This window comes from Budorcas taxicolor, chromosome 19 (assembly GCF_023091745.1).
Source record: "Budorcas taxicolor isolate Tak-1 chromosome 19, Takin1.1, whole genome shotgun sequence".
In the NCBI taxonomy this organism is placed as follows: domain Eukaryota; kingdom Metazoa; phylum Chordata; class Mammalia; order Artiodactyla; family Bovidae; genus Budorcas; species Budorcas taxicolor.
In genome coordinates, this window is record NC_068928.1 from 34,174,316 (window position 1) to 34,201,330 (window position 27,015).

Sequence of the window (27,015 nt, forward strand, 5' to 3'; positions counted from 1 at the left end):
TCTTTACCAGCTGAGCCACAAGGGAAGCCCTATCTAGACAGCATATTAAAAAGCAGAGACATTACTTTGCCGACAAAGATCAGTCTAGTCAAAGGTATGGTTTTTCCAGTAGTCATGTATAGATGTGAGAGTTGGACTAGGAAGAAAGCTGAGCACCGAAGAATTGATGTTTTTGAACTGTGGTATTGGAGAAGACTCTTGAGAGTCCCTTGGACTGCAAGGAGATCCAACCAATCAATCGTAAAGGAAATCAGTCCTGAATATTCATTGGAAGGACTGATGCTGAAGCTGAAACTCTAATCTTTTGGTCAGCTGATGCAAAAAACTGACTCACTGGAAAAGACCCTGATGCTGAGAAAGACTGAAGGCGGGAGGTGCAGGGGATGACAGAGGATGAGATGGTTGGATGGTATCACTGACTCGATGGACATGAGTTTGAGCAAGCTCCGGGAGTTGGTGATGGACAGGGAAGCCTGGCATGCTGCAGTCCATGGGGTCACAGAGTTGAACACAACTGAGCGACTGAACAGCAACTATATGGAGAAAAGGCTGCCAGATGAACCTTTTATTTGTGCTGAAATGACCAAGAGCCATGAATCCAAGCTCAGCAGCAGTACAGAGGGCACCTGGAATAGGGGGGGACAAATGAGGGGCTAGGACAGGGAGATGGAGCAGATTTGAACATCAGACCCCAGGAGAAGTAAAAGCAGATTCAGTTTGCCTAGGCTTCTGGTCTGGGGCTACCATGCCGCAGCAGGGGTCAGGGCAGGGCCACAGTGGTAGGTGGCAGGAGGGCCGATTGGTCAGTCCCTGGAAGTTCCTCCTGCTATCTGACCCCAGGTTTGCATGCTGTAACTCCATCCCAACTCTCAGGTTCCTGGGGACTTGGGCTTCTCCCCCTACTGCCTCTTGGTCTCTCCAAAGGTTCTGGCCCAGTAGCTCCTCTAGGACCATACAGCCAGCCTCCTGCCAGCGGGGGCCTGGGGGCTGGGTCAGAGTAGTGTGATCTCGCTGGGGGGCAGCGTGAGCCGCTTCTCGCAAGCACTGAGGAGGTTCTCCACATGCACGGCCACCACCCGACACAGCTCCAGGCCCTGCAGGAGAGACATGAGTCCACACTGCGCAGCTCTCCCGGGGAGAGACATGGCTGGGAGAGAGGTGGAGGCCAGACTCTCCCTTGACTGGGGTCCCACCCTCGTCCCCACCTCCTCAGGGCCCCAGGAGAAGCTCTGGCAGCTGGAAAGGAATTCTGCGCTGCAGGCGGGAAGCAGTGAGCCAGGTGGAGACCCACACATTCACCAGCTCTGCTGCATGTAACCTGGGTCAGTTACCACACCTCCGTCACCCTCAGCGGCCTTGTCCCTGGGGTCTCGGTTTCCCAGGGCCTGCCTCACAGGGTCGTGGCAAGGATGACATGAGACTTCAAGACATGTAAATCCTTCACATTTAAAAACTATTAGCCCTGTCAATAAATGAGCTGCCACAGTTACCACCTGGTACCCACGGCCTAGAATGAACTGGGCCCCAGCCTCAGGGCTCCCATGGGTGGGGGGAAGGGAGTGCTGCAACCAAGTAGAGAAGCCAGAAAGGCTGCCTCTTCCTCCTCCTCCTCCATCCAGCTACCTCCTAAGCATCCACTACACACTGGGCACTGTGCTACGAACACCGTGTGGACACCGCCCTGCCCTCTTGCGGCTCCCATTCTAATGGGGAGAAGGACAACCTCAGAACTAATAACGAAGTGACTTCCAAGCCATATGAGACCTACTGAGGCAGAGAGAGTGAATTATCAGGAGGATCAGGGGAGGCTTTAAGAAGGAGGTGATGTTTGTGCTGAAACTGGAATTAAGGGAGGGAAGAAGCCCTGTGATGCAGGGGGAGTGTGTCCCAGGCAGAGGGGACAGCGAGTGCAATAGGAGGGTGTTCTGGGGCAGGGAGCAGGCAAGGCGGGGTGGGGGAGCTGAGGTCACAGAGCTAAAAAGAGGAGGGGGCAGAGACAAGAAGGACTGCTGGGCTGGGGCCCAAGCCTGCGAGCATTGGAGGTTGAGGGCAGAGGCCTACTGGCCTCCAAGGGTGACACCAAGGGAGAGAAATAGGAGGCTGTCTCGCAGAGCAGCTGTGAAAGCCTCCCCTGGGGAGAGGGCCCAGCCTTGCACCAGTTAGAGGTCGTCCAGAGAAGGGGGCTCCAGAAGGGGCCCAGGAAGCAACAGATGGGCAGGTCTGAAGAGGTGGGGTCTTTGGCGGAGTCCAGGAAACAGGCTGAGTCCAGGTGAGGCCAGGATCAGTGTGACCTCAGCAGGAACAGGACTGGGGGGCAGTGGAAAGCAGACTGATCCCCAGTCGCAGGCTCCCCAAGGAGCATGGCAAGGGGCCGTGCTCCAGCCTTGACCCTCAGGGGCAGGGCTAGGGTGGTGGGAGCCCCTGTCTCGTGCCCTGGAAAGCAGCCCAACTAATATAGGCCCTGCCTTGGGGTGGGGGAATTCTGGGCCCACATCTTGAGGGGTGCAGTGGGCTGGCAAGGACAGACAGGTGGGCCCAGCCCCATTCATCCCCTTCTCTGGACTTCAGCCCCCTCTCCAGCAGGTGAGAACTCTGGTCTGGCCCTGCCCCGGGGGCTGCGAGACGTGGACCTAGCTGACCTAGACGACTTGGCTTTTGAGAAGAACCCTCTCTATCTGTCAAGCCCTGGCCCCACAGTCCAGCCTCCAAGCTTTAGCCCAGGTGAACTGCCCATGTCCCTGCCCTTCTAGCAACCTTCTATGGCTCCCAAGTGCCCTCGGGAGGAGGCCCAGGTTCTTAGCTTTATACTCAAGGACCCTTAGGACCTCCCCAGTTTCCCATTGAATACCTCATTCTTCTGCAAACAACCTGGGCCCTCATTTCTAGGATCCCACCATCAAGATACCTCTCCAAGACCACCCCGAGACCCACAGGTCTGTGTAGTGTGGGCTTAGCTCTGTCCCCTGCGCTGGACTGGACACTCCCCAGAACTTGGCCAGGCCGAGGAGAGCCTAGTATGCAGAATTCGGGAGTGGGGGGCTGGGCAACTCCCCTGGGGGCCCACCTGCTCCAGCTGCAGCTGCACGGTATGCTGGGCAGTGACATCGCCGAGCGCGACCTCCACATAGGGGCAGCTAGAGCCGGCTGTGGGCCGCTGGGTCCGTGTCGACTGGATCTCCTTCAGGGGGAACTTCACCATCAGCTCCTGGGTGGGATGGGGGACAGATAGGCTTGGGGATGGGACAGTCAGTCTCACCTACCGGTACCCCTGTCCTAAAGGACAGATACGCAGGGGGCAAGGCACCCCGGTTGCAGCACTCGTCCCCCAGTGACCGGCTGTGTGACCCGGAGCAACCAGCTTTACCTCTCTGGACCTCAGCTTCTCACCTGTAACATTACTTCAACAATGATGCACGTGCGTGCAGCGTGCCAGGCACCGCTCTAAGTGCTGGAGCTCCAGGTAATGCCAGTGTGCCCTGACCTTCCTGCCTCTTCACACCCACCCCTCTGGCTGGGAGCGTTCTTTCTGGCCCCAGGAGCTAACACAGAGCTTCCCCGGCTCGCCTCAGGAGAAGCCAGAGTGATGAGAGCCAGCGGCCCCCTGTGACAGATGGACAGAGCAGACGGATACCCCAGCTTTCCCACCCACAGAACGGGGCGTCCTCTGAGGCTGGTGCTCCCCACTGGACTGAGTCCCCGTGCCCACAGTGGGAACCTGGATGCTCACAGGCCCTGCCCTGGTTGTGTCCCCCTGGCTGTGACCTCCTCCTGGTCTCTCTTCCTCGCTCCATTGTTTCCACACAAGCCACTTGCCCTGGAGCCCTCGTGTCAAGGTCCACTTCCTGAGGAAGAACTAAGAATGGGGGCAGCAGGTTCCTTTTGTTCTGGATTGCATTGTGTCCCCAAATCCTGACCCACCCCCTCAGAACCTGGAGACAGGTCTTTGAAGAGGGGAGTCAGGCTAGGGTGGGCTCCCATCCCACGGGTCCTTAGGAAGAGGACCTTGGGATTCATGGACCCCAGATAAAGGGCCATATGAGGACTCAGCCAGGATGGCCATCTACAAGCAAGGAGGGAGGCCTCAGAGGAAGCTGACCCTGCTGGCACCTTGATCTTGTCCATCCGGCCTCCAGACTCACAGAAACGGTTTCTTGGCTGAGGCTCTGGCAGAGCCACACAGGCTCTGCAGGTCAGCGTACTTCCTGTTTGCCTGGACAACAGCCTGCGTCATCTTCCCAGGTGAGGAAGATGGGGGCGGAGCCTCACCCAAGGTCACGCAGGTGTGAGCAGTGGAGCTGGACGTCCCTGGGGGCAGGGGTGGGGCAGGGCCGGGCTGAGCCACTCACGTGGGTCTCAGTGCTGAGAAAGTTGAGGCCGTTGTGGTTGACAGCGAGGATGCAGGGGGCTGGCACAGCCGCGGTGCTGCAGCTTTGGACCAGGAAGAAGGAGGAGCCGAACATGGGTGAGGCGCTGAGGAGGCCTGGGGGTGGTGGTCAGGCGACAAGGGCTCATCAGTGCATAAGCCCACCCCTCCCCCACAGCCCATCCAGCACAGGAGCCCCCAGCCTGGTGCCCCTCCTGCCAGTGCTGCCGCTCACCCTGCACCTTGCTCCATCCCCGCTGGGCCCCCCAGCCTAGGTGGGGCCTTGGAAGGCCTTTAGAAACCTGACACCAAAGATGCTTTTGTGCAAAGGAAAAGGCCTCCTCACCACCCTCCTCAGCCAGGTCCCCACGACTCCCTCACCAGCCCAACTCCTTCTCACCCAGAAACTGGGCGCGAGCCTGGTGGGGGCTGAGTGCCTGCATCTGCTGCCGGTGCTGACCAAGCAGGTGGAGCCATGTCGAGCTGGCCTCGGTGCGGTACAGCTGGGCTGGGATGTACCCCTGGGCCTCCCGCCTGGCGGGCAGGGAAAAGCTGGCTGACCATCAGGGCTTCCACCAAACCTCCTGATGGCTGAACGCTAGGGGAGTGCGGACGACAGGGTGGGGACAGGAGGTGGTACAAGCGGGGCTGGGCACACAGCACGTGCTCAGTAACCGCTGGCCAACACCACTGGGCTCCTTGCTTGCTGACAAGGGAACGCAGGCTCTGAGGAGTTCACCAGCTCACACAGGGTCTTTGTAGTCCCTGGCCCCTGAGGAGTAGCCCAGGCCAGAGGGGTAAGAAGGAAGCAAAGGGTGGGGGAAGCATCAGGGCAGCGAAGCAAACCCCAGCAGTGGTCAGCAGAACAGAGCAGTGGGCTCCAGATGACCCCCAGGACCCTCAACTCCTACCTGTCTAGGCCTCCCCTGACCATATGCTGGCGGCCCTAAGGCAGCCCTGGCCTCAGGACATCTGAAAAATGCCAACAAGTACCAGTCTGGGCTGAACACTGGGATAGGGAGGGATGTCAGGGGAACCCCTAAAAGACTCTCCAGGCTACATCTTTCCTTCTCTGCACTGCTAGGTAAGAGCCTGGCCTCTGGACCCTCCCCAGGTCTGAATCCTGGTCGCCCCACTCTGGGGAAGCCATATCCCCTCTCTGGGGCTGAGTTTCCTCATCTGCAAGAGGGGACATTAGAGTGCAGTTTGGGGCATCTGCCAGAGCGATGCGTGCAGATGCCACGCAGAGAGTAAGGGCGCCACAACTGTCTCCATCCGGGCCTGGTGACACCTGTATGTGCTTCCTCCACTTTCCCTTCCATCATAGCATCAGAAGGGTGTGAGTGTTGCACCCTTACAGCGGGACATACCGTCCACACACTGCCTTTCTTATTCACAGCAGGGGCTCTCAAAGTGTGGTCGAGGGCCTGGCAAAGTCACTTCCGTAACAATGTGAGCGGTTATCTGCCTCCCCCTCGTTCTCTCACAAGTGCAGGTGCAGAGGCCACATGACCTGTGCGGTCACAACAGACTGACCGAGAAGCAGGGACGGGTATCCAGCTGTCAGCTATTAAGCCAGATGGTACAGATTTGCAAAGGGTAAACCAGTGCAGCAGCTCTCCCTGGAACTCTTGGCAAAATACACTTGTGTTTTCATGACTTATTTATATTAACACGTAATGTTACCTTACACTATTTGTATTATAATTATCATAGGTCCACATTTATCTTAACATTAATATGTAGTGTCCTTGTTTTTCATTAATAAATTAGTATTTTAAGTTGTTTCTGTTTTCATTTTGAATAGTGTAAATATATCAATAGATACGACCCACAGACACAGCAGCTCTTTGGAGCCCAAGTTTCAAGAGGAAAAAGATGGAGAGTGTGGGGACGACCGAGGTCCCGTCGCTTTGAGAACATCAGTTTAAAGGCCACCTGACACCCCACAATTTAAGGCATCCTCTGCTGTTGGAGATTGTTGACGCCATCACAGTGGACATTCCTGTGGCCAACGCTCTCTGCAGGGCCGAGTGTACTTCCTGGGCCACAGTGTATGTGTCCTGAATGCATTTTATCACTTGTTTGCTCTGAGCTATTAATACCAGTTGGAAGTGACCTGTCCTGCTGGGAGGCAGGGTCCTAGCTGGACAGGCTGCGCTGAGGGGGGGTGGGCAGCTCAGGGGTGGGGCAGGGGTGGGAGGGCGCTTACGCGCTGGGCAGGTAGAAGTGGTCCTTGGCCCGGTGCTGCAGCGCAGCCAGCTTGGACACCTGCTGAAGCTGCTGCTCGCTGGGCCGGCCAGCCGGCACGCTGCTGAAAAGGCCCTTCAGGTAGTCGGGCAGCACCTACAGGGGTGGGAAGAATGTAGGCGAGGGGCTGCAGAAGGCCAGGCACACTACCGGGGAGGTCCAGACACAGATGCTGAGCTGTGCCAGGGTCATGCTTCTGGGGAGGGGGGTGGTCACTTTCCTGGGCTTCGGGGAGCAGTGACAGAAGCACCTGGACGGTGAGCGGGGAGGGCCGTGGCTTGGAAGCCACAGGAACTGGGGAAGCGCTGGCCCCTGCTCTGCAGAGTGCAGGACCCAGGGGTCATGTTTCCACAAGTCCCAGGGGTGCTGCTGGCTGGCCCACAGGCACAAGAGCCCAGTGACAGGCCTTGGACACAGAATGGCCGCAGCTTCGGGCGCCAGCTTCTGAGAAGCATGCTGTCTCTACCCAGCATGTCTGCGAGGGTCCGCACACGAGGGAGACCCCGACTTTGTCAGGACCACTGCCCTGAGATGACGTAGTCCAAAAGGGGAGTGACAGCGCCCCATTGTGAAAAGGCCTGGCAAAGTCTCAGAGCGGGGGACTTCCCTGCTGGTCTAGTGTTTAAGAATCTGCCTTCCAAGTTAGGGGACACGGGTTCAATTCCTGATCGGAGAGTTAAGATCCCACATGCCTCGTGAGAACTAAGCCTGCAGGCTGAAACCAAGACCGAACATAGTCAAATAAATAAAAATTGAAAAACAAAAAACAATGCTACTGAGCACGGGACAGGCGAGGTGCTCAGCGCTGGAGGGGAGCAGGAGGAAGGAGGTCAGAATGGCCTGAAAACGTGTCACCTGGGCAGCCTGGCTGGAGGGGCCCGGACCAGCAGCGACACAGGAAAAGCAGGCTGGCCCGGGTGACAGAGGCCTGTGAATTAGGAAGTGAGGGTGACAATGACACGCCCACATGGGGACCAGAGGCCTCGGGGCTGGAATCACGAAGGCCTCGGATGCCAAGCCCGGGGGAGCCCGGAGACTCCGGAGCCGGCCACAAGCCCGGACCTGGTTGTAGTGCATGGTCACGTAGAGCTCGTTGTCGAACTTGAGCGGCTGGTCCCAGAGCACACGTCGGAACCACAGTGCATAGCCACCGTCCACCTGCGCCATCTCCGAGGCCACGTCCAGGATGTAGGCGTGCCGGCTGAGCGGACACACGTGCTGGCCTGCGGGGAGCGCGGGCAAACATGGCGAGCCCCCTCCCTGCTCTGGGGCATGGCTTCCTTGGTGAACAGGACGGGGGGCCCTGATTTGTGGAAATTGTGCCCCCAGGTGGGAATAACGCTCAAAGCTCAGCTCGCCTGGGCCTAGGGAGGTGCCCCACCCAGGTGCTGCTCAGAGAACACCCAGCCTCTCTTCCCTCTCTAGAGGAGGCTGTACCCAGAGAAGCACAAGAGGCCTTAGGTCCTCTTCTGTAGGACTCCTATGGGGAGACCCCTGCTGGGCTCTCTGGGGGCGAGGGGAGGATGCGGGTCTGGCACTGAGTGGGTCTCGGCCATAAGTTTTTATTTCCTGAAGTGACATTTCTGCTCCCTGTCCCACACCTTTGAAAAATTTTACTGAAAACAGGGATGTGGCATGATGATAAAGTGCTGGCTCTGACCCTGGGCAAGTCCCTTGGGCTCCGTGGCAGGCTGAGAAACAGCCTGACCTCAAAATGCTCCCGTCCTAATCCCCACCTGCCATGAACGCACACCTTCATGGAGAGGAGACGTGGAGTGTGATTAAGGGTCTTGAGAGGGGAGATAATCACAGGGACCTAAGTGGACCCACCACAGTCTCGAGGGGCCTATGAGAAGGAGGCAGGAGAGTCACAAAAAGAGACTGGAAGAGGCTACGCTGCGGGCTTTGAAGATGGAGGAAAGGGCCATGAGCCAAGGGACTTGGGTGCCTGTGGAAGCTGGAAAAGGCGAGAAACAGACTCCTAGAGCCTCAGAAGGACTCAGCCCTGGGGACGTTCCGACTTTCAGAACCATAAGATCATACACGTGTGCTGTTTGAAGTCACCAAGTGATTTGTTATGGCAGCAACAGGAGACTAATACAGGCTCCCTGGGCCTTGGTTTTCCCATCTGTAAACGGGGAGGACAACACATTTCATTTCATGGGGTCCTGGTGGGATAGTTGATGGGATTAAGTGCTGTCAGCTGTCGCCTCTGCTCCTGAGCTTCCTTACTAAGATTACTTTGTTACCGCCTTCTCCACCCCCATGTCATGCTGGACTCAGGCAGGGCTGAGGACATGTGTTTCAGAGCTGAGTAGCCCGAGAGCCAGCTGGAGTTGGGTGAGACTGACCGGCCGGTGGCAGAAGCTCAGCCATGTTCTAGAGCAGGTGGGCTGCAGGGGGAAAGGGTTTGGCCTCATGGAGAAGGGCCAGGTGAGGCCGAGGATGGGGCTCCTCTCAGCCGCTATGAGGACAGCGGAGGCAGGAAAAAGTACTTGCACGTGTGGGTTACAGGAGCCACATTCTGTTAAGTCCTGCCCTCCCAGAGGGCAGGGCCTACTGAGCACTCTGGGGGGCAGATGGCGGCGTGGGGGAGCCCTGTCTTCCACCATCTCGCGGCCTGACAGACCAGATGAGCTCACACAGATCGAAGTGGGGTGGTGGGGGTCAGATGCGGGGCTGGGGGTTCTTGGTGCAGAGGCTCCTGCACCCGGGCGGGGGGCTTTTTGGAGGAAGTGGCATCTAATCGGGGCCTCACAGTCGGGATGGGGGCCATGGGCCCAGTTTGCCTCATCCTCTGGCTGCTCACCTCTGTTGGTTACAACAAAGATGACGTACTCATCAAAGGCCTCGGGGCGGGTCAGAGCCATCTCAGCACAAAGCTCTTCCACTACGTCCAGGGCCACCTGTGGATGGGGGAAGTGAGAGGCTGGGCCAGGCAGGTGACCTCTGCCCTGAGCCCTCCCTGGCCCCCCTGCAGAGGCTAGGCTCCCAGGGCCCTGGGTCAGCCCCACACAGGGAAGGACGCAGCTTCCGGAGTTGTGGGTCCCAAGTCCGCCCATCTCTCATTTGCAGCCTGACTCTGAGCTGAAGGCCACCCACCTCCCCTAGGCTCTGGATTGGGCTGCAACAGAGAGCTAAGTCCTGACTCATGGGGGAGGTAGGGGGTGGCTCAGCACCCTTGGGGTCCCACTCCCCAGACACTCCTTCACTCACAGTGCATGTCTTTATCTTAAGATGGCGCTCCAGGCCCCCGGGGAGAAGAAACAGCTGCCTCTTGGAACTGCGGCCGGCCTAGGGGAAGGTGCGGAGAGAGGAGAGGCTGGGATCTCACCAGGGTCTCACCCAGCCCTGGTCCCCTCCGCCCGCGTTGTTCCCGGCCGGCACAGGGGTCTCTGGGTAGGCCGTCCCCCTCCCCAAGCCCCGCCTACACTCACCAACATGGCCCGCAGCTCCATGCTGCCTGGGAGCTCCAGGCGGCCGCCAAACCGCAGCGTCTTCTTCAGGTTCTGCTCACAGGCCTTGGCAATCCCTGAAGAGACTGGGGTTAGCGGGGCTGGGGCAGGCCCAGCAGAAGAGCTCCTCTGGCCCCAGCCCCAAGCCCCCTTGGTGGGGGCTGCTCTCCCTCCAGTGGCCGCAGAGACCATTCAGAGGGCAGTGACTGACCCAAGGTTAAGAGCCAGAGTACAAGGGCTGGGTTTGAACCCACATCCTTTCGGAGGCCCGCACGCCTCAGTTATCCATGAGTCCCCGGAGACAGCTGGTGCCGGGGGCTCGTCCCTGGGGGCTGTGTCCAGAGTCTCCATGCAAGAGACCGCATCGTCTGCTTCTCCATTTCTCTGGCTAAGCGGTGCCCTCGCCCCGCTCTGGGGAGGGGCCAAGTCAGAGAGTTTGGGGGCACATTCAACCCCCTTCCCTGGAGCTGATGCAGGGGTGTTTGTTGATTGACTCAAAGAGGAGGCTTCAGAGGCAGAGAGGATGAAGTCTCCTATCTCCTCCATGGCTGCCATGGTAACCACAGGTGCCCTGACCTCTCTCTTAGGGGGACCCAGGGGTTCCTCTGGAAGCTAGACTTTGGGTGAGGCTGAGGAGCAGCCCCTTTCCTCTAAATTCCACAGGGAAAAGGCCAAGACCCTGCCACCAGCCATGGCGCCCTCTCAAGATCCTTGTTGATTCTCAAAGACCAGAGAAAGGGCCATGCCGCCGCCTCCTCCTCTCCCACATGCCACACATCATCTCCGGTCTTTATGCCTGCTACTGAATTCATCTAGAAATCCCTCCTCTGTGCTCAGTACCTGGAGCAACACTTCCTCCGGGAAGCCATCCCTGATATGTCATCCTCCCTGTCATATCAGACAACCTATGGCATCAGCCCCTGTGGGACCTCTGCCAACGTTTGGGGACAGGATTGATATTAATAAGCACTCCCTGGGCAAGAAGGGCTAGGCCCTCCTGCTGGCTGCCCAGCCAGCCCTCGTATGGTGCAGATAAGCCCCTGGCCCTGGGTCCCCACTCGCTTGCCCCTCACCCTGGAAGGGCAGGCCTGGGGTCCGGCTCACGTCTTGGAGGAAGTGGGTGAGGTGCGGCTGGAGGACCTCAGAGCAGCTGTGGTAGGCAGCCACGATGTACAGCAGCCTCCAACCTCGCTGGCAGCTGTCCCTGCGAGCACACATGGGCTCCATCGCAGTGGCCACTGCTCTGCAGCCACACCAGGAGTCTCCCTGCCCACCAGGCTCTTCTCCTGAGGATGCCCCTGCCTCTGCCCAGTGAAAGCAGGGCCGCTAGGCACAGAGTCAGACCAAAGGTGCATTCTGTTGGGAATTCTGAGTGGGAGGGAGTGTGGGAGGGAAGGGAGGGGGTGAAGCCCCTGACATACCCATTGTGCACAGAGAACTAGTCTTCCTGGGGTGGGGGGGCATCTCTCTGGGCGACGGTCCCTGAAGGGGGGCCAGGGACCCTGTGCAGAGCTGGTGGCAAGTAAGACTGGGTGGGAGGGGCAGGAGGATGCGCTGAGTGGTTCTGAAATTCCTGGGAGACGCGAGCAGGTAGACAGGAGGGTGGCCCAGTGCTAACAAGAGCAGCATAGGCTTTGGGCCCCGCCATGTGCTAGTCACGTGCGAGACACGGACGCTTACCTTTGTGCTGCCCTGGATCTGGGGTTTCACTTGTGGGAACCTCTGGTGTCTGGGCGCAGCACTTGGGCTTCCTTTGGGAAGCCACCCACCCCTCCCCAGGTCCCTGTGCGTATGAGAGCCAGGGGACTTCCCAAGTGGCTCTAGTGGTAAAGAACCCGCCTGCCAGCACAGTAGACATGAGTCACGGGTTCAGTCCCTGAGTTGGAAGATCCCCTGGGGGAGGGCATGGCAACCCACTCCAGTATTCTTGCCTGGAAAATCCCACAGACAGAGGAGCCTGGCGGGCTACAGTCAATGGGGTCACAAAGAGTCAGACACGACTGAAGTGACTTTAGCGTGCACATATGTACCCATGAGAGCCAGGACTGGCCAGTTAGAACCCTGAAGCCTCTGGCTAAAGTGACTGGTTCATGTCAGTGGACATGAACTTGGGCAAACCCTGGGAGATGGTGAAGGACAGGGAAGCCTGGCGTGCCTCAGTCCATGGGGTTGCAAAGAGTCAGACATTACTTGGCGACTGAACAACAATAAAAAATGGGAGCCAGGCTTGGCAAGTTAAGAGTTCATCCTCCCTCTGGCTATGGTGATTGGTCTGGGAACAGGTACATGATCCAGGTCTAGCCAATCAGAGCTCTGTGGTTGGCTCAGAGATGCCCATGGGACCAAGACAGGCCAATAAGGCTGGATTTGGGAATTTTTGCTGCAAATATTCAATCAGTCTTGCTTTGCCTGGGATTGCTGAGCTGGGGAATGTCCCCCCAGAGCTATCATCTTGCCAGTCTATGAGATATATTGTTTGGGAGTAATATCAACACATAGAAAATCAGGTCCAGGGTACAGAGAAAGACTGCTTCCTGATGACACCTAGATCCAGCTATGCCTAAAGTCCTCTGTTAAACTTTTCAGTTACCTGACCCCTTTTTTGCTTAAACCCGACTGAACTGGGTTTCTGTCACTTGCAACCAAGAACCTGGACTCACCCATTATCAGTGCATTTGACAGATGAGACTGAAGCTCAGAGACCAGAAAGGGCTTGTCCCAAACCAAGCAATTTCGAACATATGTGCTCTGTCTCTGGCGTGAGGAAGAGGATGAGGCGGGGAGGGCACAGGCTGGGAGATGGGAGGCTGATCTGGCCCCTCCGGAGCAGGAAATGGTGGGGAGGGGAGGACACTCACTGCTTGGTGCTGGTGTTGTCTGTGATCTGCTTCACGACCTGGCAGTAACACTCGTCCCGCATGACCTCATGGTCCCTGCACAGCTGTGGGAGGGCGGGCCAGGTCACAGGTCACATGCCCACAGGAACACAGTGGGCTCCTGAAAACAGGCCTGGCGTCCCTTCTCCAGAACCCTCCCCACCAGCGGGATGCACTCCTCGTTGGGCCACTCGGTTCCCACCCCAAAGGCTGCAGCCCCCGCTGACAGATAGCGAACCCGAGCCACAGGGCAGGCAAGGGAGCTCCTGGAGGAGCTGGACTGACCTTCAGGAGGGTGCACAGCACGTCCAGCTCACTCTGGCCCTTCAGCGGGGCATCCCCCATGAATCGCATCACAGCTGGAGGAAACACTGTCCCATTCAGCCACCGGTCTCCCAGCTGCCCGCCCACCAGGAACCCTGGGTTGGACCCCTCGCCCAGAGGCTATGGCCAGGGCCGGTAGGGGAAAGGGGCCTCCTCCTCTCCTCCCACATCTGAGGGAAGGGGTGGTGGTCACCAAGGGTCACAGTGCGGCGTCCCTCCTGGCCTGGGGCCCTGGCCACTGTCCCACCCCCACACCTAGAAACATGTCTGTAGCCATCTTGTTGAGGCTGCTGTCGCTGAACTCAATGAGGGAGTCCTGGAGCGGGGTCTGTGGGGAGAGAAATTGGGTCATGGCAGGAGGAAAAGGGAGGGGAGGAGAGGGGGAGGGGAGGGGAGAGGATGGGGAGGGTCCTATCTTAACAACACAAGAGTCCACACCACAGAAGGCGGTGGGTGGAACCTTGAGAAGATGAGACACTTCCTTTTGGAGGAATCCAGGCCTTCGGGGTACCCAGTGGTGGGGGTCCCACTGGGCACAAGGCTGTTTGGCCCATGGGCCTGGGATGCACTCTTGTATGGCCATTTCAGAGGGACCTGGGGCTGGGCACCTTCGTAAAGCAAAGCATGTCCTCCAAGGTTCTGGACTCCCGACCCTCCTTGGATTTCAGCCTGAGGCCATCCCTGCAAGGGGAAGTGGACGCTACTGATCAGTCTTGCCTCCGAGACAGCCTTTCCCACAAGAAGTGTGCTGGACCCAGTGTCAGCCCACCTGGCAGCAAGGTCCCTGAGGCAGAGGCTGCAGACCAGCCCCCTCCCAGGGTTTCTCATTCCCTCCCAGACCTGAGGCCTCCTGCTTGGGTGGCTGGGAAAAGCCCCACCCCAGAAAGACCCTCCTCAGGGCGGGCCACCACTCACTGGGGTCTCCTCTGAGGGTCTCGGAAGTACTTCTGGGCAAACTCAAGCATTGTGTACGGTGGAAGAGCCAGGCCGTCCTCCCCACGGTCCATGGAGCCAGCTCTGACTGGGGGGCCCTGCAAGAGGGGCATCTGCTACTCCTGCTAGTCAGAGCCTGCCCAACGCCAGCCCAGCCTGACTGTGCACAGACCCTCTCCGCCTGCCCTGCCTCCCCATGGGCCACTCCTTGCCCCATGTGGCCCCACTGCCTCCCCGATGGTCTGGTCCAGCTGACCTTATCCCTCACCCCTTTATCTTCCTCACCCTAGCGAGCTCCATGCCACCACAGGACCCAACCTGGCCCACTCACCAGGCCCTGCCCCGTCGAAGGTGGATTCACCATCTGGCCGCCCCAGGCTGGTCCTGCCCCATTGGCCTGGTCACTTACTCTTCCACTGACTGCACCCACCCTACCTGACTGGCCACACCTCCAGCCGCTTCTGGTCACATCTGGCGGCTCACATCCCTCAGGTCATATGTCTGGCTGTCCCTACCAGACTGCTCGGTCCCAGGATGGCCTGCCCTTGACTGACCCCGCTCCGCTCCACCTCCACAGTCAGGCCGACCCCGCTGCTGTGTCCGCTCCTCTGACCAGCCCTGCGTTCTCACCTCCCTCCTGCGGCCCACCTCCCGTGCAGCGGCAGTGGAGGCCACAGCGGCGGCCACAGCGGCAGCGCGGCCCCGGCCCGGCTCGGCAGGCAGCTGTAGGAAGTCAGGGGCAGCTGCAGGCTGCACCAGGTCAGAAGGGAAGCGGCCCACGCGCCCGTGGATGGTCCCAAACCGCCAGCCTAGGGGTGGAAAGGGTCTGAGCAGTGAGAGGGTGTCATCTGGGGAAGAGTGGGGTACAGAGTCAGTGAGGGAGGTATGCCATGGGGCCAGTTATGGAGGCGAACAGAAGGACACTGGCTCAGGGAAGGGGAGGCAGCCCCTTAGCAGTGGGCTGGAGTGGGGGTCTGCAGAATGGAGAACACAGCGCCTGTGGACCTTTGGGCCACAACACAGAGACACTAATGTCCACAGAGACCTGTCAGCCCGATGTGTGGACAGGGGCTGGGTTGCATGGCCATCTTAGCAGCTACAGCCCGGCGAGACTCTTGGGGACCGCAGGACCTGCATTGCGCATCTGCTCTGTTTGGGGTTTCCAGGTCTGGCAGCTGGGGCAGCTGAACGGGGGCCCCAGGGTACACACCGAAGTCAGGGCCCCGGTGCCGCAGCTCCTCCAGGTACACCACCTTCTTGCCGACCACACAGCCCGCGCTGTACCCTGTGGGCCGGGCCCACGTCAGCACCCGCCAGGGAGGCCCCCTGCCCCGCTGCCCCTGCGCTCACACCCCGTACCCCCCGGCGCTGACCCAGTCGAGGCGGCTCCAGGGGCTGCAGGTGGATGATGTCGCCCTTGTGGAAGGCCAGCAGCGCAGGGTCCTCAGGCAGGAAGTTCCTCACAGCGACCACGTAGTCCGAGTCCTGCTTCAGTCAGGGGCCAGGTGAGGGCTGTGGGCCCATGCCCTCCTCCCAGAGGCCAGGGCCCACTCCCCTGCTCCGCATACAGGCCATGAGAGCACGGCCACAGACCTGACCCACCCCTACCCCTCCCACAGCCTCAGCGCTGAGGCCAGGTGCCAGGCCTGGGGACTGCCTGGTTTGGAGGAAGCATGGGGCTGGATGTGGTCACAGGGTGGTCACTGACGGGCAGTGTAGCCCCTGAAGGAGGGGAGGAATGAGGCTGCTGTGGAGCCCAGAGGCCTAAGTGAAGGACCCTGGAGAGGCCGGCAGCAGGGGCATAGGCCCCAGGTTGGAAGGTACAGCTCGAGCAAGAGCCTGCAGACACAGTCGCAGACACACAGGTGTATCCACGCCTCTCAGGCGGGCGTGGCTGGTACATTCAGGCCCTCAGCCTGCTGCGGGCATCTGCAGGAGGACCCTGACCTTCTTCAGCTCCAGGATGAAGTCATCCACCAGGGTCTTGACCTGGTGAGCTCGGGCTGAGAACAGAATAACCTTCTCACTGGCCAAGTTGAACTCCAGCATGTTCTGGGAGGGGATGGTCACAAAGAGGATGTCCGCAAAGCTGAAGGAGGGGAAGGTGGCATGAGGCAGGACACCACGGCCAGAGGGACGCCCCCCACCACTGTCTGCACCTCTGGCCCCTGCCTGCCTCCCCTCCCCTCCTGCCCATGGCTCCAGCGCCCTGCCCATCACTCTGTGAACCCACAACCTCCCAGCACCCCCACACTTTGTCTTTTATTTATTTTTCTGCCTCTTGATCCAACCCCCTAGATTTTGCCCACAAATCTGTTTCCTTCACTAAGCAAACGCTCAGACTCTGGAAGGAAGGAGCCTGCACCTCACTGATGCCTGAGATTCCCCGTGCTGTGGCATAAAGGACCATGGGCTGCTGGGAGGGAGGGGTCGGAGGATACAGGAAGGTTTCACACTCAAGCATCTGCACTTGGCTATTCACATACGTAGCCCTGCCCTCAGTAGGCTCTGGGGTGTGACTTCAGAGGTGTCCGAGCTGGGGATGGGATACTGGCTCCCAGCTCACCACTGCCTGGCTGTGTGACCCGAGACAAGCAACATCTCTCTCTGAGCCTGTTTCCTTGATTAAAGGGTTTGGCATAGAGCCGGGCACATGGTAGGTACAGTCATCCCTCAGTATCTATGGAGGACTGGCTCCAGGGCACTTGGAGGGCAACCAAATCCATGGGTGCTCAAGTCCCTCCCATAAGATGACCCGGTATTTGCATATAACCTACGCACATCCCGTTTACTTTAAATCATCTCTAGATTACTCTTAACACTTGAAGTGAAGTGAAAGTCGCTCAGTCGTGTCCAACTCTTTGTGACCCCATGTACTATACAGTCCATGGAATTCTCCAGGCCAGAATACTCTGGGGATCTTCCCAACTCAGGGATCAAACCCAGGTCTCCCACACTGCAGGCGGATTCTTTACCAGCTGAGCCACAAGGGAAGCCCAAGAATACTGGAGTGGGTAGTCTATCCCTTCTCCAGGGGATCTCCCCAACCCAGAAATCAATTTCCAGCATTGCAGGCAGGTTCTTTACCAACTGAGCTATCAGGGAATTCAATGTAAATGCTGTATAGGTAGTTATAAAAGCAAGATAGATGTTATGGGAATAGTTGCCAGTGAGTGAAAATCTTGTTTTGCTTTTTGGAATTTTCTGGAATTTTTTTTTTTCTGAGTATTTCCCATCCACCATTGGTTGAATCTGTGGATGTGAAGCCTGTGAACACAGAGAGCTGACTGTACTCAGCCGCCAGCCATCCAGCTAGTTGGTGCATGGAGGAAGCGCTGGTGTCAGCCCAGGCCCTGAATCCTGCCAACCCGCACCCCGCCCACGCCCTGTGTGAACCCTCCCCCCGCCTGCTGCTCACCTGTAGGTGCGCAGTACCCGCAGCTGCCCACTCGCCTCGTGGCTGCCCTTGACCACACGCAGGAGCTTGATGCCTGTGTGGGACACAGCCAGCATCTGCACCCCGGTGCCCACGCTGCCCTGGGGAGGGGACAAGGGGCACGTGAGGGTCTTCCAGGCTCATTCCCGGAGCCCCTGGGCAGGCAGAGAGTGGGCAGGGGGACGGGCAGGGGGCTCCTACCGTGGCAGGAAACAGGCGGGAGAAGTAGACCTCCCAACTGTCCCGGGCAGTGCTGACCACGGCCCGCTTCACGCTCTCTGTCACCAAAGGCCGCTGTGTGTCCAGCTGGTTCTGAGCTAAGGGACACGGGTCGGGTCAGGACCAGGGCCCCCTCCCCTGCTGACCCGCAGTGCATGGAGGGGAGACTGACCCTCAGCAAGGAGGTGTCAGACCACTGCATCCTCAGCGTCCATACTGGGAAACTGATATCCACAGACAGGACAGTGGGGACCACAGCCGGGCCAGTATAGCCCAACCCAGACCTGCACCCGGGCCCCGGGGAGAGGCCAGGAGCAGAGCTGAGAGGGTGGCAGGGGCTCTAGCAGGCTGCCCTTCCCTCCCCACACCCCGCAGTACCAAACAGGGCTTTCATCTGGAGCCGCTCCTCCGCAGAGATGCGCAGGCAGGCCTCAGAGAGTGTGTCATGCAGGACCTGTGGGAGGGGCATGAGGCGGGCGGCTGCACGGCTCCCCAAACCTGGAGCCCAAGCTGGACTGTGTCAGGACGAGTGGGGATGGGGTGCTTTCCACGCAATGAGGGCACCTTGTAAATCAGACCCCACTTCTGAGGACCCTCACCCTTCTCATCTCCACCCTCCCCAGGCCCTAGTCTCCTGATCCACACAGGGGATCTTGGGGTGGACCCTGGGCCCCATGAGCTCAGACTAGCGGTGAGTCTGCTTAGATGGGATGTGGGCTCCCCAAGACCGTCCACGGCAGGGGGCGCAGCAGACCAGCTCCCTGTCCTCACTGTGGGCGAAGACCCCAAACCCGAGCAGGAGGCTTGGCAGACGGCTGATCCACACGCCTGCTGCCCTGCTGCCACTCGAGGCCGGGAGGCGGGGCAGGCCCTCACCTGGCGGAACAGGAGGTCCAGCTGCACAGGGTGGCTGTGGTCGTCCTTGGGGTAGAACACCTGCGGTGTAGGGCTACCATGAGGCCCCATGCTCCTCACCAGCTGTGCTGTGACCCCCTGCCCCTGTCAGGCCTTGTGCCCCCTCCAGCCCTGGTAGGGCCCCAGCACCTCTTTGCGCAAGAAGATCTGCCAGGGGGTGTCCCGGTAGCCATAGAAGTCGGGGTTTGGGAGGCGGTGCAGCTGTGTCTGCACGGGATCCTCAGGAGGCTCCAGTGACCGTGAGGGCAGCGCTGGGGAGGCAGGGCCCAGGGAGGGCGAGGTTGGAGCAGAGGGGCCTCCTCCTGCCTCGAGGGTAGACACACCTGATCACGCGGGCACGTGGGCACACTCTCTCAGCCCTGCCTTCCTCCCGCACACAGAGACCCAGCCCTACAGTCCTAATGTGGTGGGGGTGGGGGTAGGGGCCGGGGGTACCTGGAGCAGCAGAGACCAGGCGCTGCCCGGAGGGAGGCCCTGGTAAGGTGGGTGAAACAGTTCAGAAAGGACAGAGCCCTCGGTGCTGGGAGCTGGGGCAGAAATCAAATGGCGACCTGGGAAAATCTGGGGGCTGGTCTGTGAGGGGCCTGTGGTCTTGGCGGTCGGGCAGACCTCCCTGAGGAGGTGAGGTTTGAGACTTCTTGATGAAAAGGGGCCAGGCATGCAAGGATTTTCTGCGAAGCGCATTCTCAGCAGGGGGAACAGCAAGGATGAAGGCCCTGCGGCAGGACTGAATTCTGGTAGGCCCAGAAACAGTGAGGAGCAGAGAGCCCCGGGGCAGTGAGCAGGAGGAGGTGAGGCTAGGGGTGGGCCACAGTAAGGAGCCTGGGGTTCATCCCAGGGGCCGCTGGAATGTCATTGGCAAGGTGGATGGGAACTGACGGATCTGTTACGATCACCGATCACCGTGGCTACCATAAGGCAGGAGATGCAGAGGTTAGGACTCCAGCTGTGATGTCAGGAGGCCTGGGATTCTGTCCCTGGTCTGACACTTAAGAGCTGTGTGATCTTGAGTGAGTCACTTAACCTCTCTGTGTCTGTCTTCTCATCCGTAACATCTATGGGCACAGACAGTACTGTGTTGAAGAGTCTGAGTGAGGATTTAGAGTGGGCCTGGCCTGAAATCAGTGCCATGCAAATGCTGATACAATTGCACAAACATCCACATAGTATGTCCACACAGGCCCAGTGACATGGACACACACGCCACCGTCATGCAGACCAAGACTCACCTGTGCTCACACCAACTAACTCCTGCACTCAGACACCTGCCCTCCGGCCCCTCCCTCCCTCCTGGCCCTCACCTGGAGCGGGCCCCATGGATGGCCGCTGTGTGCTGGTCACTGGCTTCACGAAGGCCATGGCCTCTCTGGGGACCTGTCCCCAAAAGACGGCCCACCACAGTACACAGAGGCTCCCCCAGAGGCCCCCCTCTTTGTCTTCTGTTCCTCCTGGGCCCCACCAGCCCCAGCCCCTCACCTGGGTGCCGGGTGCTGCCACTGGGGGGCTCATCTGCCCCCTCAGGATCGTCAGGGCCTCCTCATGGGGATCAGACCGCTTTACGAACACCCTCCCGCCGTCCTTCCTGGGGAGCGGGACGCTGAGCCTCCTCTTCACAGCCACACAGTCCCACCCAGGAACTTCCTCTCCCCCCATCACTGTACACAATAACCCCAAGAGGACCAGAGACAGGCATGGGGTCACACACAACCCCTAGAGAGCGGTCCTGGCCTCCCTCTGCCCTTGGCGGGGGCATCTCATCTGGACCACCTGGGTGAACAGACGCTCCCTAAAGGCTGCTGGGCAGGGTGCTGTGAGCCCAGCAGACAGGCACACAGGGAGGAGGTCACGCAAGAGGGCCAGAGGGCTGGGTGGGTGGGCTGACCTGAGGGCCTCCGGCTGGCCCCCCCGGGGCAGCTGCTGGTGCTGCCTGACAATGTCCTTGATCTGCTGTGTGGGTTGCGGGAAGTGCTCCGAGTTGAGGGTCGAGGACCGGACCGGCTCCAGGCAGGGCGAGGCTGTGGCGGGGCATGGTATAGGGGGCAGGTAAGTCCACCCTCCCGTCCCATCTTGGGAAGCCCCTGCTGCAACAGGACACTCACTGCTTTCTGGAGAAGCCCAGCCCTGAGGCAGAATGGGGGCAGCCACAGGCTTGGTGGGGGGCCTTGGGGCCTTAGCCAGAGGGGTGGGGGCCACGGGCTTCGGAGCAGAGCGCAGGAGCACGGGCTTGGCTGGGAGTCCAGTGCCTACGAACTTCGGCCGGGCCTCTGACACTAACGGTTTCTGTGGAGAGCAGAGTGTGAGGAGGGCTTCCTGGGTCACGTCAGTCTGCTCTCAGGAACCCCACGTTGGCCCAGGAGAGGCGGAGGGGGCTCCTGGTTCAGAGAGGTGCAGCAATGCCCTGGGGCAACACAGCACTCATGGAGGGCCAGGCTCACCTCTGGGGGGAATGGTCTCGGGGTAGGACTCAGGGGCTGCTGCTGGAGTGCCATGGCCTGCAGGGTCATTTCCCGGGCCTGCAGAGAGTCGGGGTGAGCGGGTAGGCCCAGACTTGGGCCCCACAGGACCCCCCAGCAGGACACCCCAGTTCCCTGGCACTCACCAGAAGTACGGCCTGCTTGTGGATGAAGGCTTGCTGCAGGGCCAATGTGGAGGCGTCCAGGCCTGGAACTGGGGTGACCGGGTCAGGGGGCACAGATCCAGAGATGAGAGAGGTAGAGGTGGGAATTCCCTATCCTGCCCACCCTGTTGGCTCACCCCCCCAAGCCTGAGGCTGCCTCTGTTCTAGGGCTGAAGCTGCCCTGAGCACCGCGGGGCCCCGCCGAGCCCAGCCCTGAACCCGACCTGGAGGATGCACTGACTTGGCTTTGGCTCTGGGGGTCTTCTGGGGGGGCCTTCAGTGCTGCTGCTGCCATCTCCACCAGGCTGGCCTCCCCCTTTCATGCGGTAGGCAATGGCTGTTGGCTTCTCCAGGTCCTGGCGGGCAGATGGCTCAAGTGACTGCCCCAATGCCACGCTCCCCAGACTCCAAGGCAACAGGCACCTGACACCACCCCCGCCTCCTTCCAGGGGCCCCCCTCCGGCCACCCCAGGGCCCGGCTGCAAGAGGCTCCTGTGCATGCACCCTGCTCTGGCCTTCAAAGGCCCGCGTCCCTACCGCATCCCCGCAGGACAGCACGGGGTCGAAGAGGCTGTCCAGGTAGCAGTCCAGCCCCTTGTGGGGCACAGCGGGCTCTCCAAGGCTGTCTGAGTCTGATTGGGTTGGGGGAAATTCAAATTCTTTCCTCCTGCTGATCACCCTCTCGTCCCCAGGCTCCCTCCCCACCAGAGACAGTGGCCACTGCTGGTGGATCTTGGAGGGTCACTGTCCCTCTCTAAGACTCAGTCTCCCCATTTGTACCGTTCTCATTGTGGCTGCAGTACCCATCCGAGTCGGCCACTACAGGCACGAGCCCCTGGAGCTGGGGCTTGGTAGGTGCGTCATCGTCCGAGTCCCAGCTGTTTCCAAACACCCTGGGGGATGGGGAACACAGCAGCTGAGCCCCCCAGCAGACCCGCCTCTGTACCCTGGAGTTCTCCCTTTGAAGGTAGGCTCCCTTCCTTGAGAACTTGAAGTTCAAGTTCAGCTCACAGCCACGAGCATGCAGGAGGGGGACCTCGGGCTGGGAGAGGCCACCTCTACCTGAGGCCTCCCCTGCAGGCTGGGGGCCCCTCCGCACCCACGAGGAAGTAGGCTTTCCGTCGAGGGAACTCCCTGAGCAGTTCGAGGTCTGACACCAGGTCCAACACGTAGTCGTGGCCGGCCAGCTCTGCCCACTGGACCCCGTTCTTCATGGCCACTGTCCAGCCTCGCCAGCCATCAACCAGCCCCCTGGTGATAGCACGTGGAGGGATGGGAATGAGGGATGGCGCCTGGAGGTACCACCCGGGGAGACCCTGAATGGAACCAGACCTGGCCTCCCGCCCCCACTTCCTCCTTCCCGGGTGTGCAGGGGTGTGCTGGGCGGGGCATCCCAGGAGCCAACCTGTGCCTCAGAATGTCTCCGGCCACCTCCTCCCCCGTACTCCAGGACTGCACCGGGCAGGAGAACAAGTCACCTGGGCAGCAGTGGGGGCGGGGCTTGGCTCCAAGCATCTGCAGCCCGTCCTGCCGCCTCCCCGCTCTCGTCCTGGGGCCTGACTGCGCATCCTTACGGCCTTGCTCCCAGCCCCAGTCCAGGTCCTGCCCCCTGCCCCCATACAGACCTCTCTCCAGGCTGCTCACAGCAGGGCCACCCAGCTTCCCCTAACCCCAGGCTCTGCTGCCCCGCCATGGGAGGCAGGGGAGGGCAGCTCACCGTTGAAGCAGCCTACATCCAGTGCCATGCCAGCCTTCTCCTGGGTGGCTGTCCACTCAAGCTGAGTCGGAGGGAAGGTGCGGGCAGCCCCAGAGACCATGGCCTGCATGAGTCGATGCTGACACACGGCCTGGAAGCCACCCTGCCCGTGATCAGACACAAACCTGGCGGGTAGGAATTGGAGCAAGGATGAGGCTAGCCAGATGTGGGGGAAACCCTGAGACTGGTCAGGGATGCCCAGGCCAGCCCAGAGCTCTGAGGTTGGACTGCCAATGATTAGGGCAGCTTGGAGCTCCCAGGCTAAGCTGAAAGCATCCAGGCCAGCCAGAGGTACCTCAAGCCAGCAGGAGTCCAAGGATGCCAAAAAGGTTCCAGGCAGGCCCAACTAAGCTCAGCAGAGCAAAATGTCATTGCCAGGATGGAGCCTGCAGGAGGTGTGAGCAAAGACCTGGCCTCTGGGGATTTGCTCCATTTTACCAGGCCACCCGGGTGGTCATCAGTCCTCTCTGAGCCTGACACCGAGTTCACAAATGGCTGTCGGGGTTCCAGCTGACCCAGGGTCAACCAGCCTGCTCCCTGCCAGGGGCGGCATTCCTCATACCCAGCTCCCTGCCCCTCCCCGCTGCTGGTGTCCTGTGGCTACCACAGGGAAGCTAGAGCCATGCCCACGGGAAGCCCAGCAGGCAGGTAGTGGCCCTGCCCCCAGCAGAGTCCCAGGGAGCTGCCCCTACTGCGCTGAGCTCAGGAAGGCTCTGCACGCTCTGCAGCTCACAGCCACTGGTGGGTCCTGTTACCATTCCCAATTCCCAGGTCAGGAAAGAGGCTCAGAGAGAGGCAGTGAGTCGCCCCAGGTCACACAGCAGGTAAGTCAGAGCTAGGTTTCGCACTGAGGGCCTGCTTGAGCTCTTTCCCATGCAAATCAACCTCGTCACCAAGGAGGGGGACATCACCATCACCTTAACGTGATCAGGATGCTGACGACAGCCATGCTTACACAGCCCTTACCACCATCCTGTCCTCTCGACATTTCACACGTGTTTGCATGGTTAATCCTCACACAGCCTGATGCAGGTACTCTTACCATGCTCATTTTATAGGTGAGGAAACAGACTCAGGGAAGTTATTTAAATTGCCCAAGGTCACACAGCTTATGGCTGAGCTGGGATTTGAACACAGACTGTTGGAATCTACACGCCTAACAACCCGGCTGCAACCCACTGCTCACCACGCGAGAGGTCAGCACCTCTCTTCCAGATTCCCCACACCCTGGTCCGGCCACCACTGAGTTCTGGAAGTCCTGTATCCAGTCTTGTCTGACCCACGCCCTCTGACGTGAAGCCCTGGGCCAGCCCCCGAGCCTGAGCTTCCAGGCACAGAGCCTCCCTCCTGCCTGGCCTGGCATCTGCCCTGGGCCGTGGCCCCGCAGCTCCACTCACTTGAGCAGGTATTTGTCCAGGCGCGGGGATGGTGCGAAGCCGCTGAGGCAGGCGGCCAGCAGGAGCCAGCCCCGCTCAGCATTGTGGGAGCTGGGGTTGCGCCACACCTGGTTGGCCAGTTGTGCCAGGATCTCGTCCCGCAGCTCGGGCACTGCCAGTCCCTTCTGCACGATGTAGCTCCCAAAGACGTAGTCCCGGGCGCCGTGCAGCTGGGGGTCGCCCATGAAACGTAGGATCTGGCCACAAGCAGATTCTCCTGAGCCTCTCAGAGGGCTGGTCCCACTGGTCCCCACCCCTTCATACGCATCCCTCACATGTCCTTTCCCAGTCCCCCTGCCCATATAAAATTCCCCCACAGTAAAACTGTAACAGGCTTGTGCGTGCTAAGTCGCTTAAATGGTTTCTGATTCTTGTGACCCTATGGGTTGTAGCCTGCCAGACTCCTCTGTCCATGGGATTCTCCAAGCAAAAATACTTAAGTGGGTTGCCATGCCCTCCTCTAAGGGATCTTCTCAACCCAGAGATTGAACCCGCGTCTCTTACATCTCCTGCATTGGTAGGCGAGTTCTTTACCATTAGTGCCACCTGGGAAGCCAGCCTGGCTTACCCTGGGCCAAGTGACCAGGGCTTGGGGAAAGTCAAGATTCTCCTGCTCACGAACGTTCTATAGTCTTCCTTCACCTCTGGCTCTATCCAGGCCCCAGAAGGCACTTTCGAGCATGCATACCCAACCACATCCTCCCATGGAAGCACCATCTGTGGCTCCCTTGGGCCCCTGGGAGCCCAACCTCAGCTCTGGGCTTGTTGGTCAAGACCTCCTGCCCCTCTGGCCTTACTCTCCTGAGTCTCTGTTCCGACCATGGCAATTTCTCTCCTCTCTACCCCTCCACTTGCCCTGGCTGGGAGACTCTGCCGCCACCTTCCTCTCCAGCTCAAATGCCCCCTCCTCCAGGAAGCCTTCCCTGACTCTGCCCAGGGCTGCATGAGGGACCTTGTCTGGGCTCCCCGAGCCCCATCCCCCGCTCTGTCCACAGGAGTGGGTTACTCGTTAGGTCTTCTCTGCCTCCCCTTTCATACGAAGCTCTATTCTGGAAGCTCCAGAGAGGCTGGGAGGCAGCCATGTTGCCGGGACGACTGTGAGAAGACAGGCCCCCATCCCCAGACCCCACCCCAGAGAGGAAGACAGACACTGACTCCCAGAAGTCCCTCCCAGAAGTCCCTCCTCCAAAGGCTCAGGGCCTGGGCTGGTGGAGGGTCCAAGGGAGCAGCACGGGGGTCTCCTGTCTGGCCTCAGGGCTGGGGCTGTGATTTAGAAGGTGGTCTTTGGAAGGAATGACGCTAAAGCTGAAACTCCAGTACTTTGGCCACCTCATGCGAAGAGTTGACTCATTGGAAAAGACTTTGATGCTGGGAGGGATTGGGGGCAGGAGAAGAAGGGGATGACAGAGGATGAGATGGCTGGATGGCATCACTGACTCGATGGACGGAAGTCTGAGTGAACTCCGGGAGTTGGTGATGGACAGGGAGGCCTGGAGTGCTGTGATTCATGGGGTCGCAAAGAGTCGGACACAACTGAGCGACTGAACTGAACTGAACTGTGCAGAGTCGTACCAGCTTGAAGATGCCCACAGCCTCCACATGGTACTCCGCTGGCAACCGCGTGAGAGGTGTCCTCAGGGGCACGGTCAGCATCCCGAAGGCAGGCTCCTGGGCACAGAGCAGGCACCTTGGCACAGAGCTAGGAGGCAGGGGCACCTCCAGATCTGCTGCTCTAGGCCAGGTAGGGGCACACGAGCCTGAGGCGCCCGGGCTCTGGTCCCCAGCATGCAGATGGAGACTCAGCGCATCAGGGCAGAGCCCTCTCAAGACACACCCGGAGGGCAGGAGATGAGCAGCAGGGGTGATACGCTGTGGGTCCACTCACTGCTTGTCAGGTTTCTGAAATGTTTCCAAACAGCCACTGCCCAAGCCCCTGAGGGCCCACCACCACCATTCAGGCCCCCGGAGTCCCCAGACTCCTCATGACCCAGCAACTGGAGGGCTCGGGCCTGCTCTCCAAGGGCGTGACCAGGAGTTGGCCGTATCAGAGGACAATGCCAGCCATCACTGTGTCTCCTCCAGGTCTTACCTTGAAGTGGCACCGGACAAACTTGGCCATGGGGTAGTTGTTGATGTCCAGGGGCAGCGTGACCCGGGGCTCGGCCCGAAGCCGGGGAGTCCGTACAAGGGCCACCCGGGGCCCCTGGGCTGTCCTGAGGCCTGTGGACAGAGGAGGCCTGAGGAGCCTGGCCCCCTGGCCAGCCCGCCCCCTAATAGCGCCCAGCACTGACGTACCCGCCACGGCTCGCAAGAGCCCAGCCAGCTCCACCGGGACCTCCAGGTGCCCCACGGCCACCACCTGCCGCTTGCTCAGCTCCTGGGGGGTCAGCACAGGGTGAGGGGACAGGCCTGCCACACCCCCACCTGCCGGCCTC

At 59.9% G+C, this 27,015-nt stretch overlaps 1 protein-coding gene across 1 annotated transcript in view; it reads right to left on the reverse strand.

Annotated features, from left to right (window-relative positions):
* Window positions 1-788: 788 nt before the first annotated feature.
* MYO15A (myosin XVA) overlaps window positions 789-27,015 on the reverse strand; it is a 46,020-nt gene continuing 19,793 nt past the window's right edge. The window contains 40 exon segments of the mRNA XM_052657293.1: window positions 789-1,094; window positions 3,065-3,205; window positions 4,347-4,480; window positions 4,764-4,897; window positions 6,576-6,709; window positions 7,676-7,836; window positions 9,423-9,519; window positions 9,830-9,907; window positions 10,051-10,145; window positions 11,142-11,272; window positions 12,927-13,009; window positions 13,230-13,303; window positions 13,524-13,596; window positions 13,877-13,949; window positions 14,184-14,299; window positions 14,832-15,010; window positions 15,412-15,486; window positions 15,575-15,686; window positions 16,149-16,290; window positions 17,620-17,738; window positions 17,839-17,954; window positions 18,235-18,310; window positions 18,733-18,792; window positions 18,901-19,022; window positions 20,073-20,145; window positions 20,248-20,353; window positions 20,654-20,786; window positions 20,871-21,051; window positions 21,207-21,284; window positions 21,371-21,438; window positions 21,630-21,744; window positions 21,926-22,014; window positions 22,094-22,281; window positions 22,451-22,639; window positions 22,794-22,866; window positions 23,106-23,269; window positions 24,542-24,777; window positions 26,153-26,248; window positions 26,670-26,800; window positions 26,876-26,957. Coding sequence (XP_052513253.1) covers window positions 993-1,094; window positions 3,065-3,205; window positions 4,347-4,480; window positions 4,764-4,897; window positions 6,576-6,709; window positions 7,676-7,836; window positions 9,423-9,519; window positions 9,830-9,907; window positions 10,051-10,145; window positions 11,142-11,272; window positions 12,927-13,009; window positions 13,230-13,303; window positions 13,524-13,596; window positions 13,877-13,949; window positions 14,184-14,299; window positions 14,832-15,010; window positions 15,412-15,486; window positions 15,575-15,686; window positions 16,149-16,290; window positions 17,620-17,738; window positions 17,839-17,954; window positions 18,235-18,310; window positions 18,733-18,792; window positions 18,901-19,022; window positions 20,073-20,145; window positions 20,248-20,353; window positions 20,654-20,786; window positions 20,871-21,051; window positions 21,207-21,284; window positions 21,371-21,438; window positions 21,630-21,744; window positions 21,926-22,014; window positions 22,094-22,281; window positions 22,451-22,639; window positions 22,794-22,866; window positions 23,106-23,269; window positions 24,542-24,777; window positions 26,153-26,248; window positions 26,670-26,800; window positions 26,876-26,957 — 4,629 coding nt within the window. The 3' untranslated portion in view covers window positions 789-992.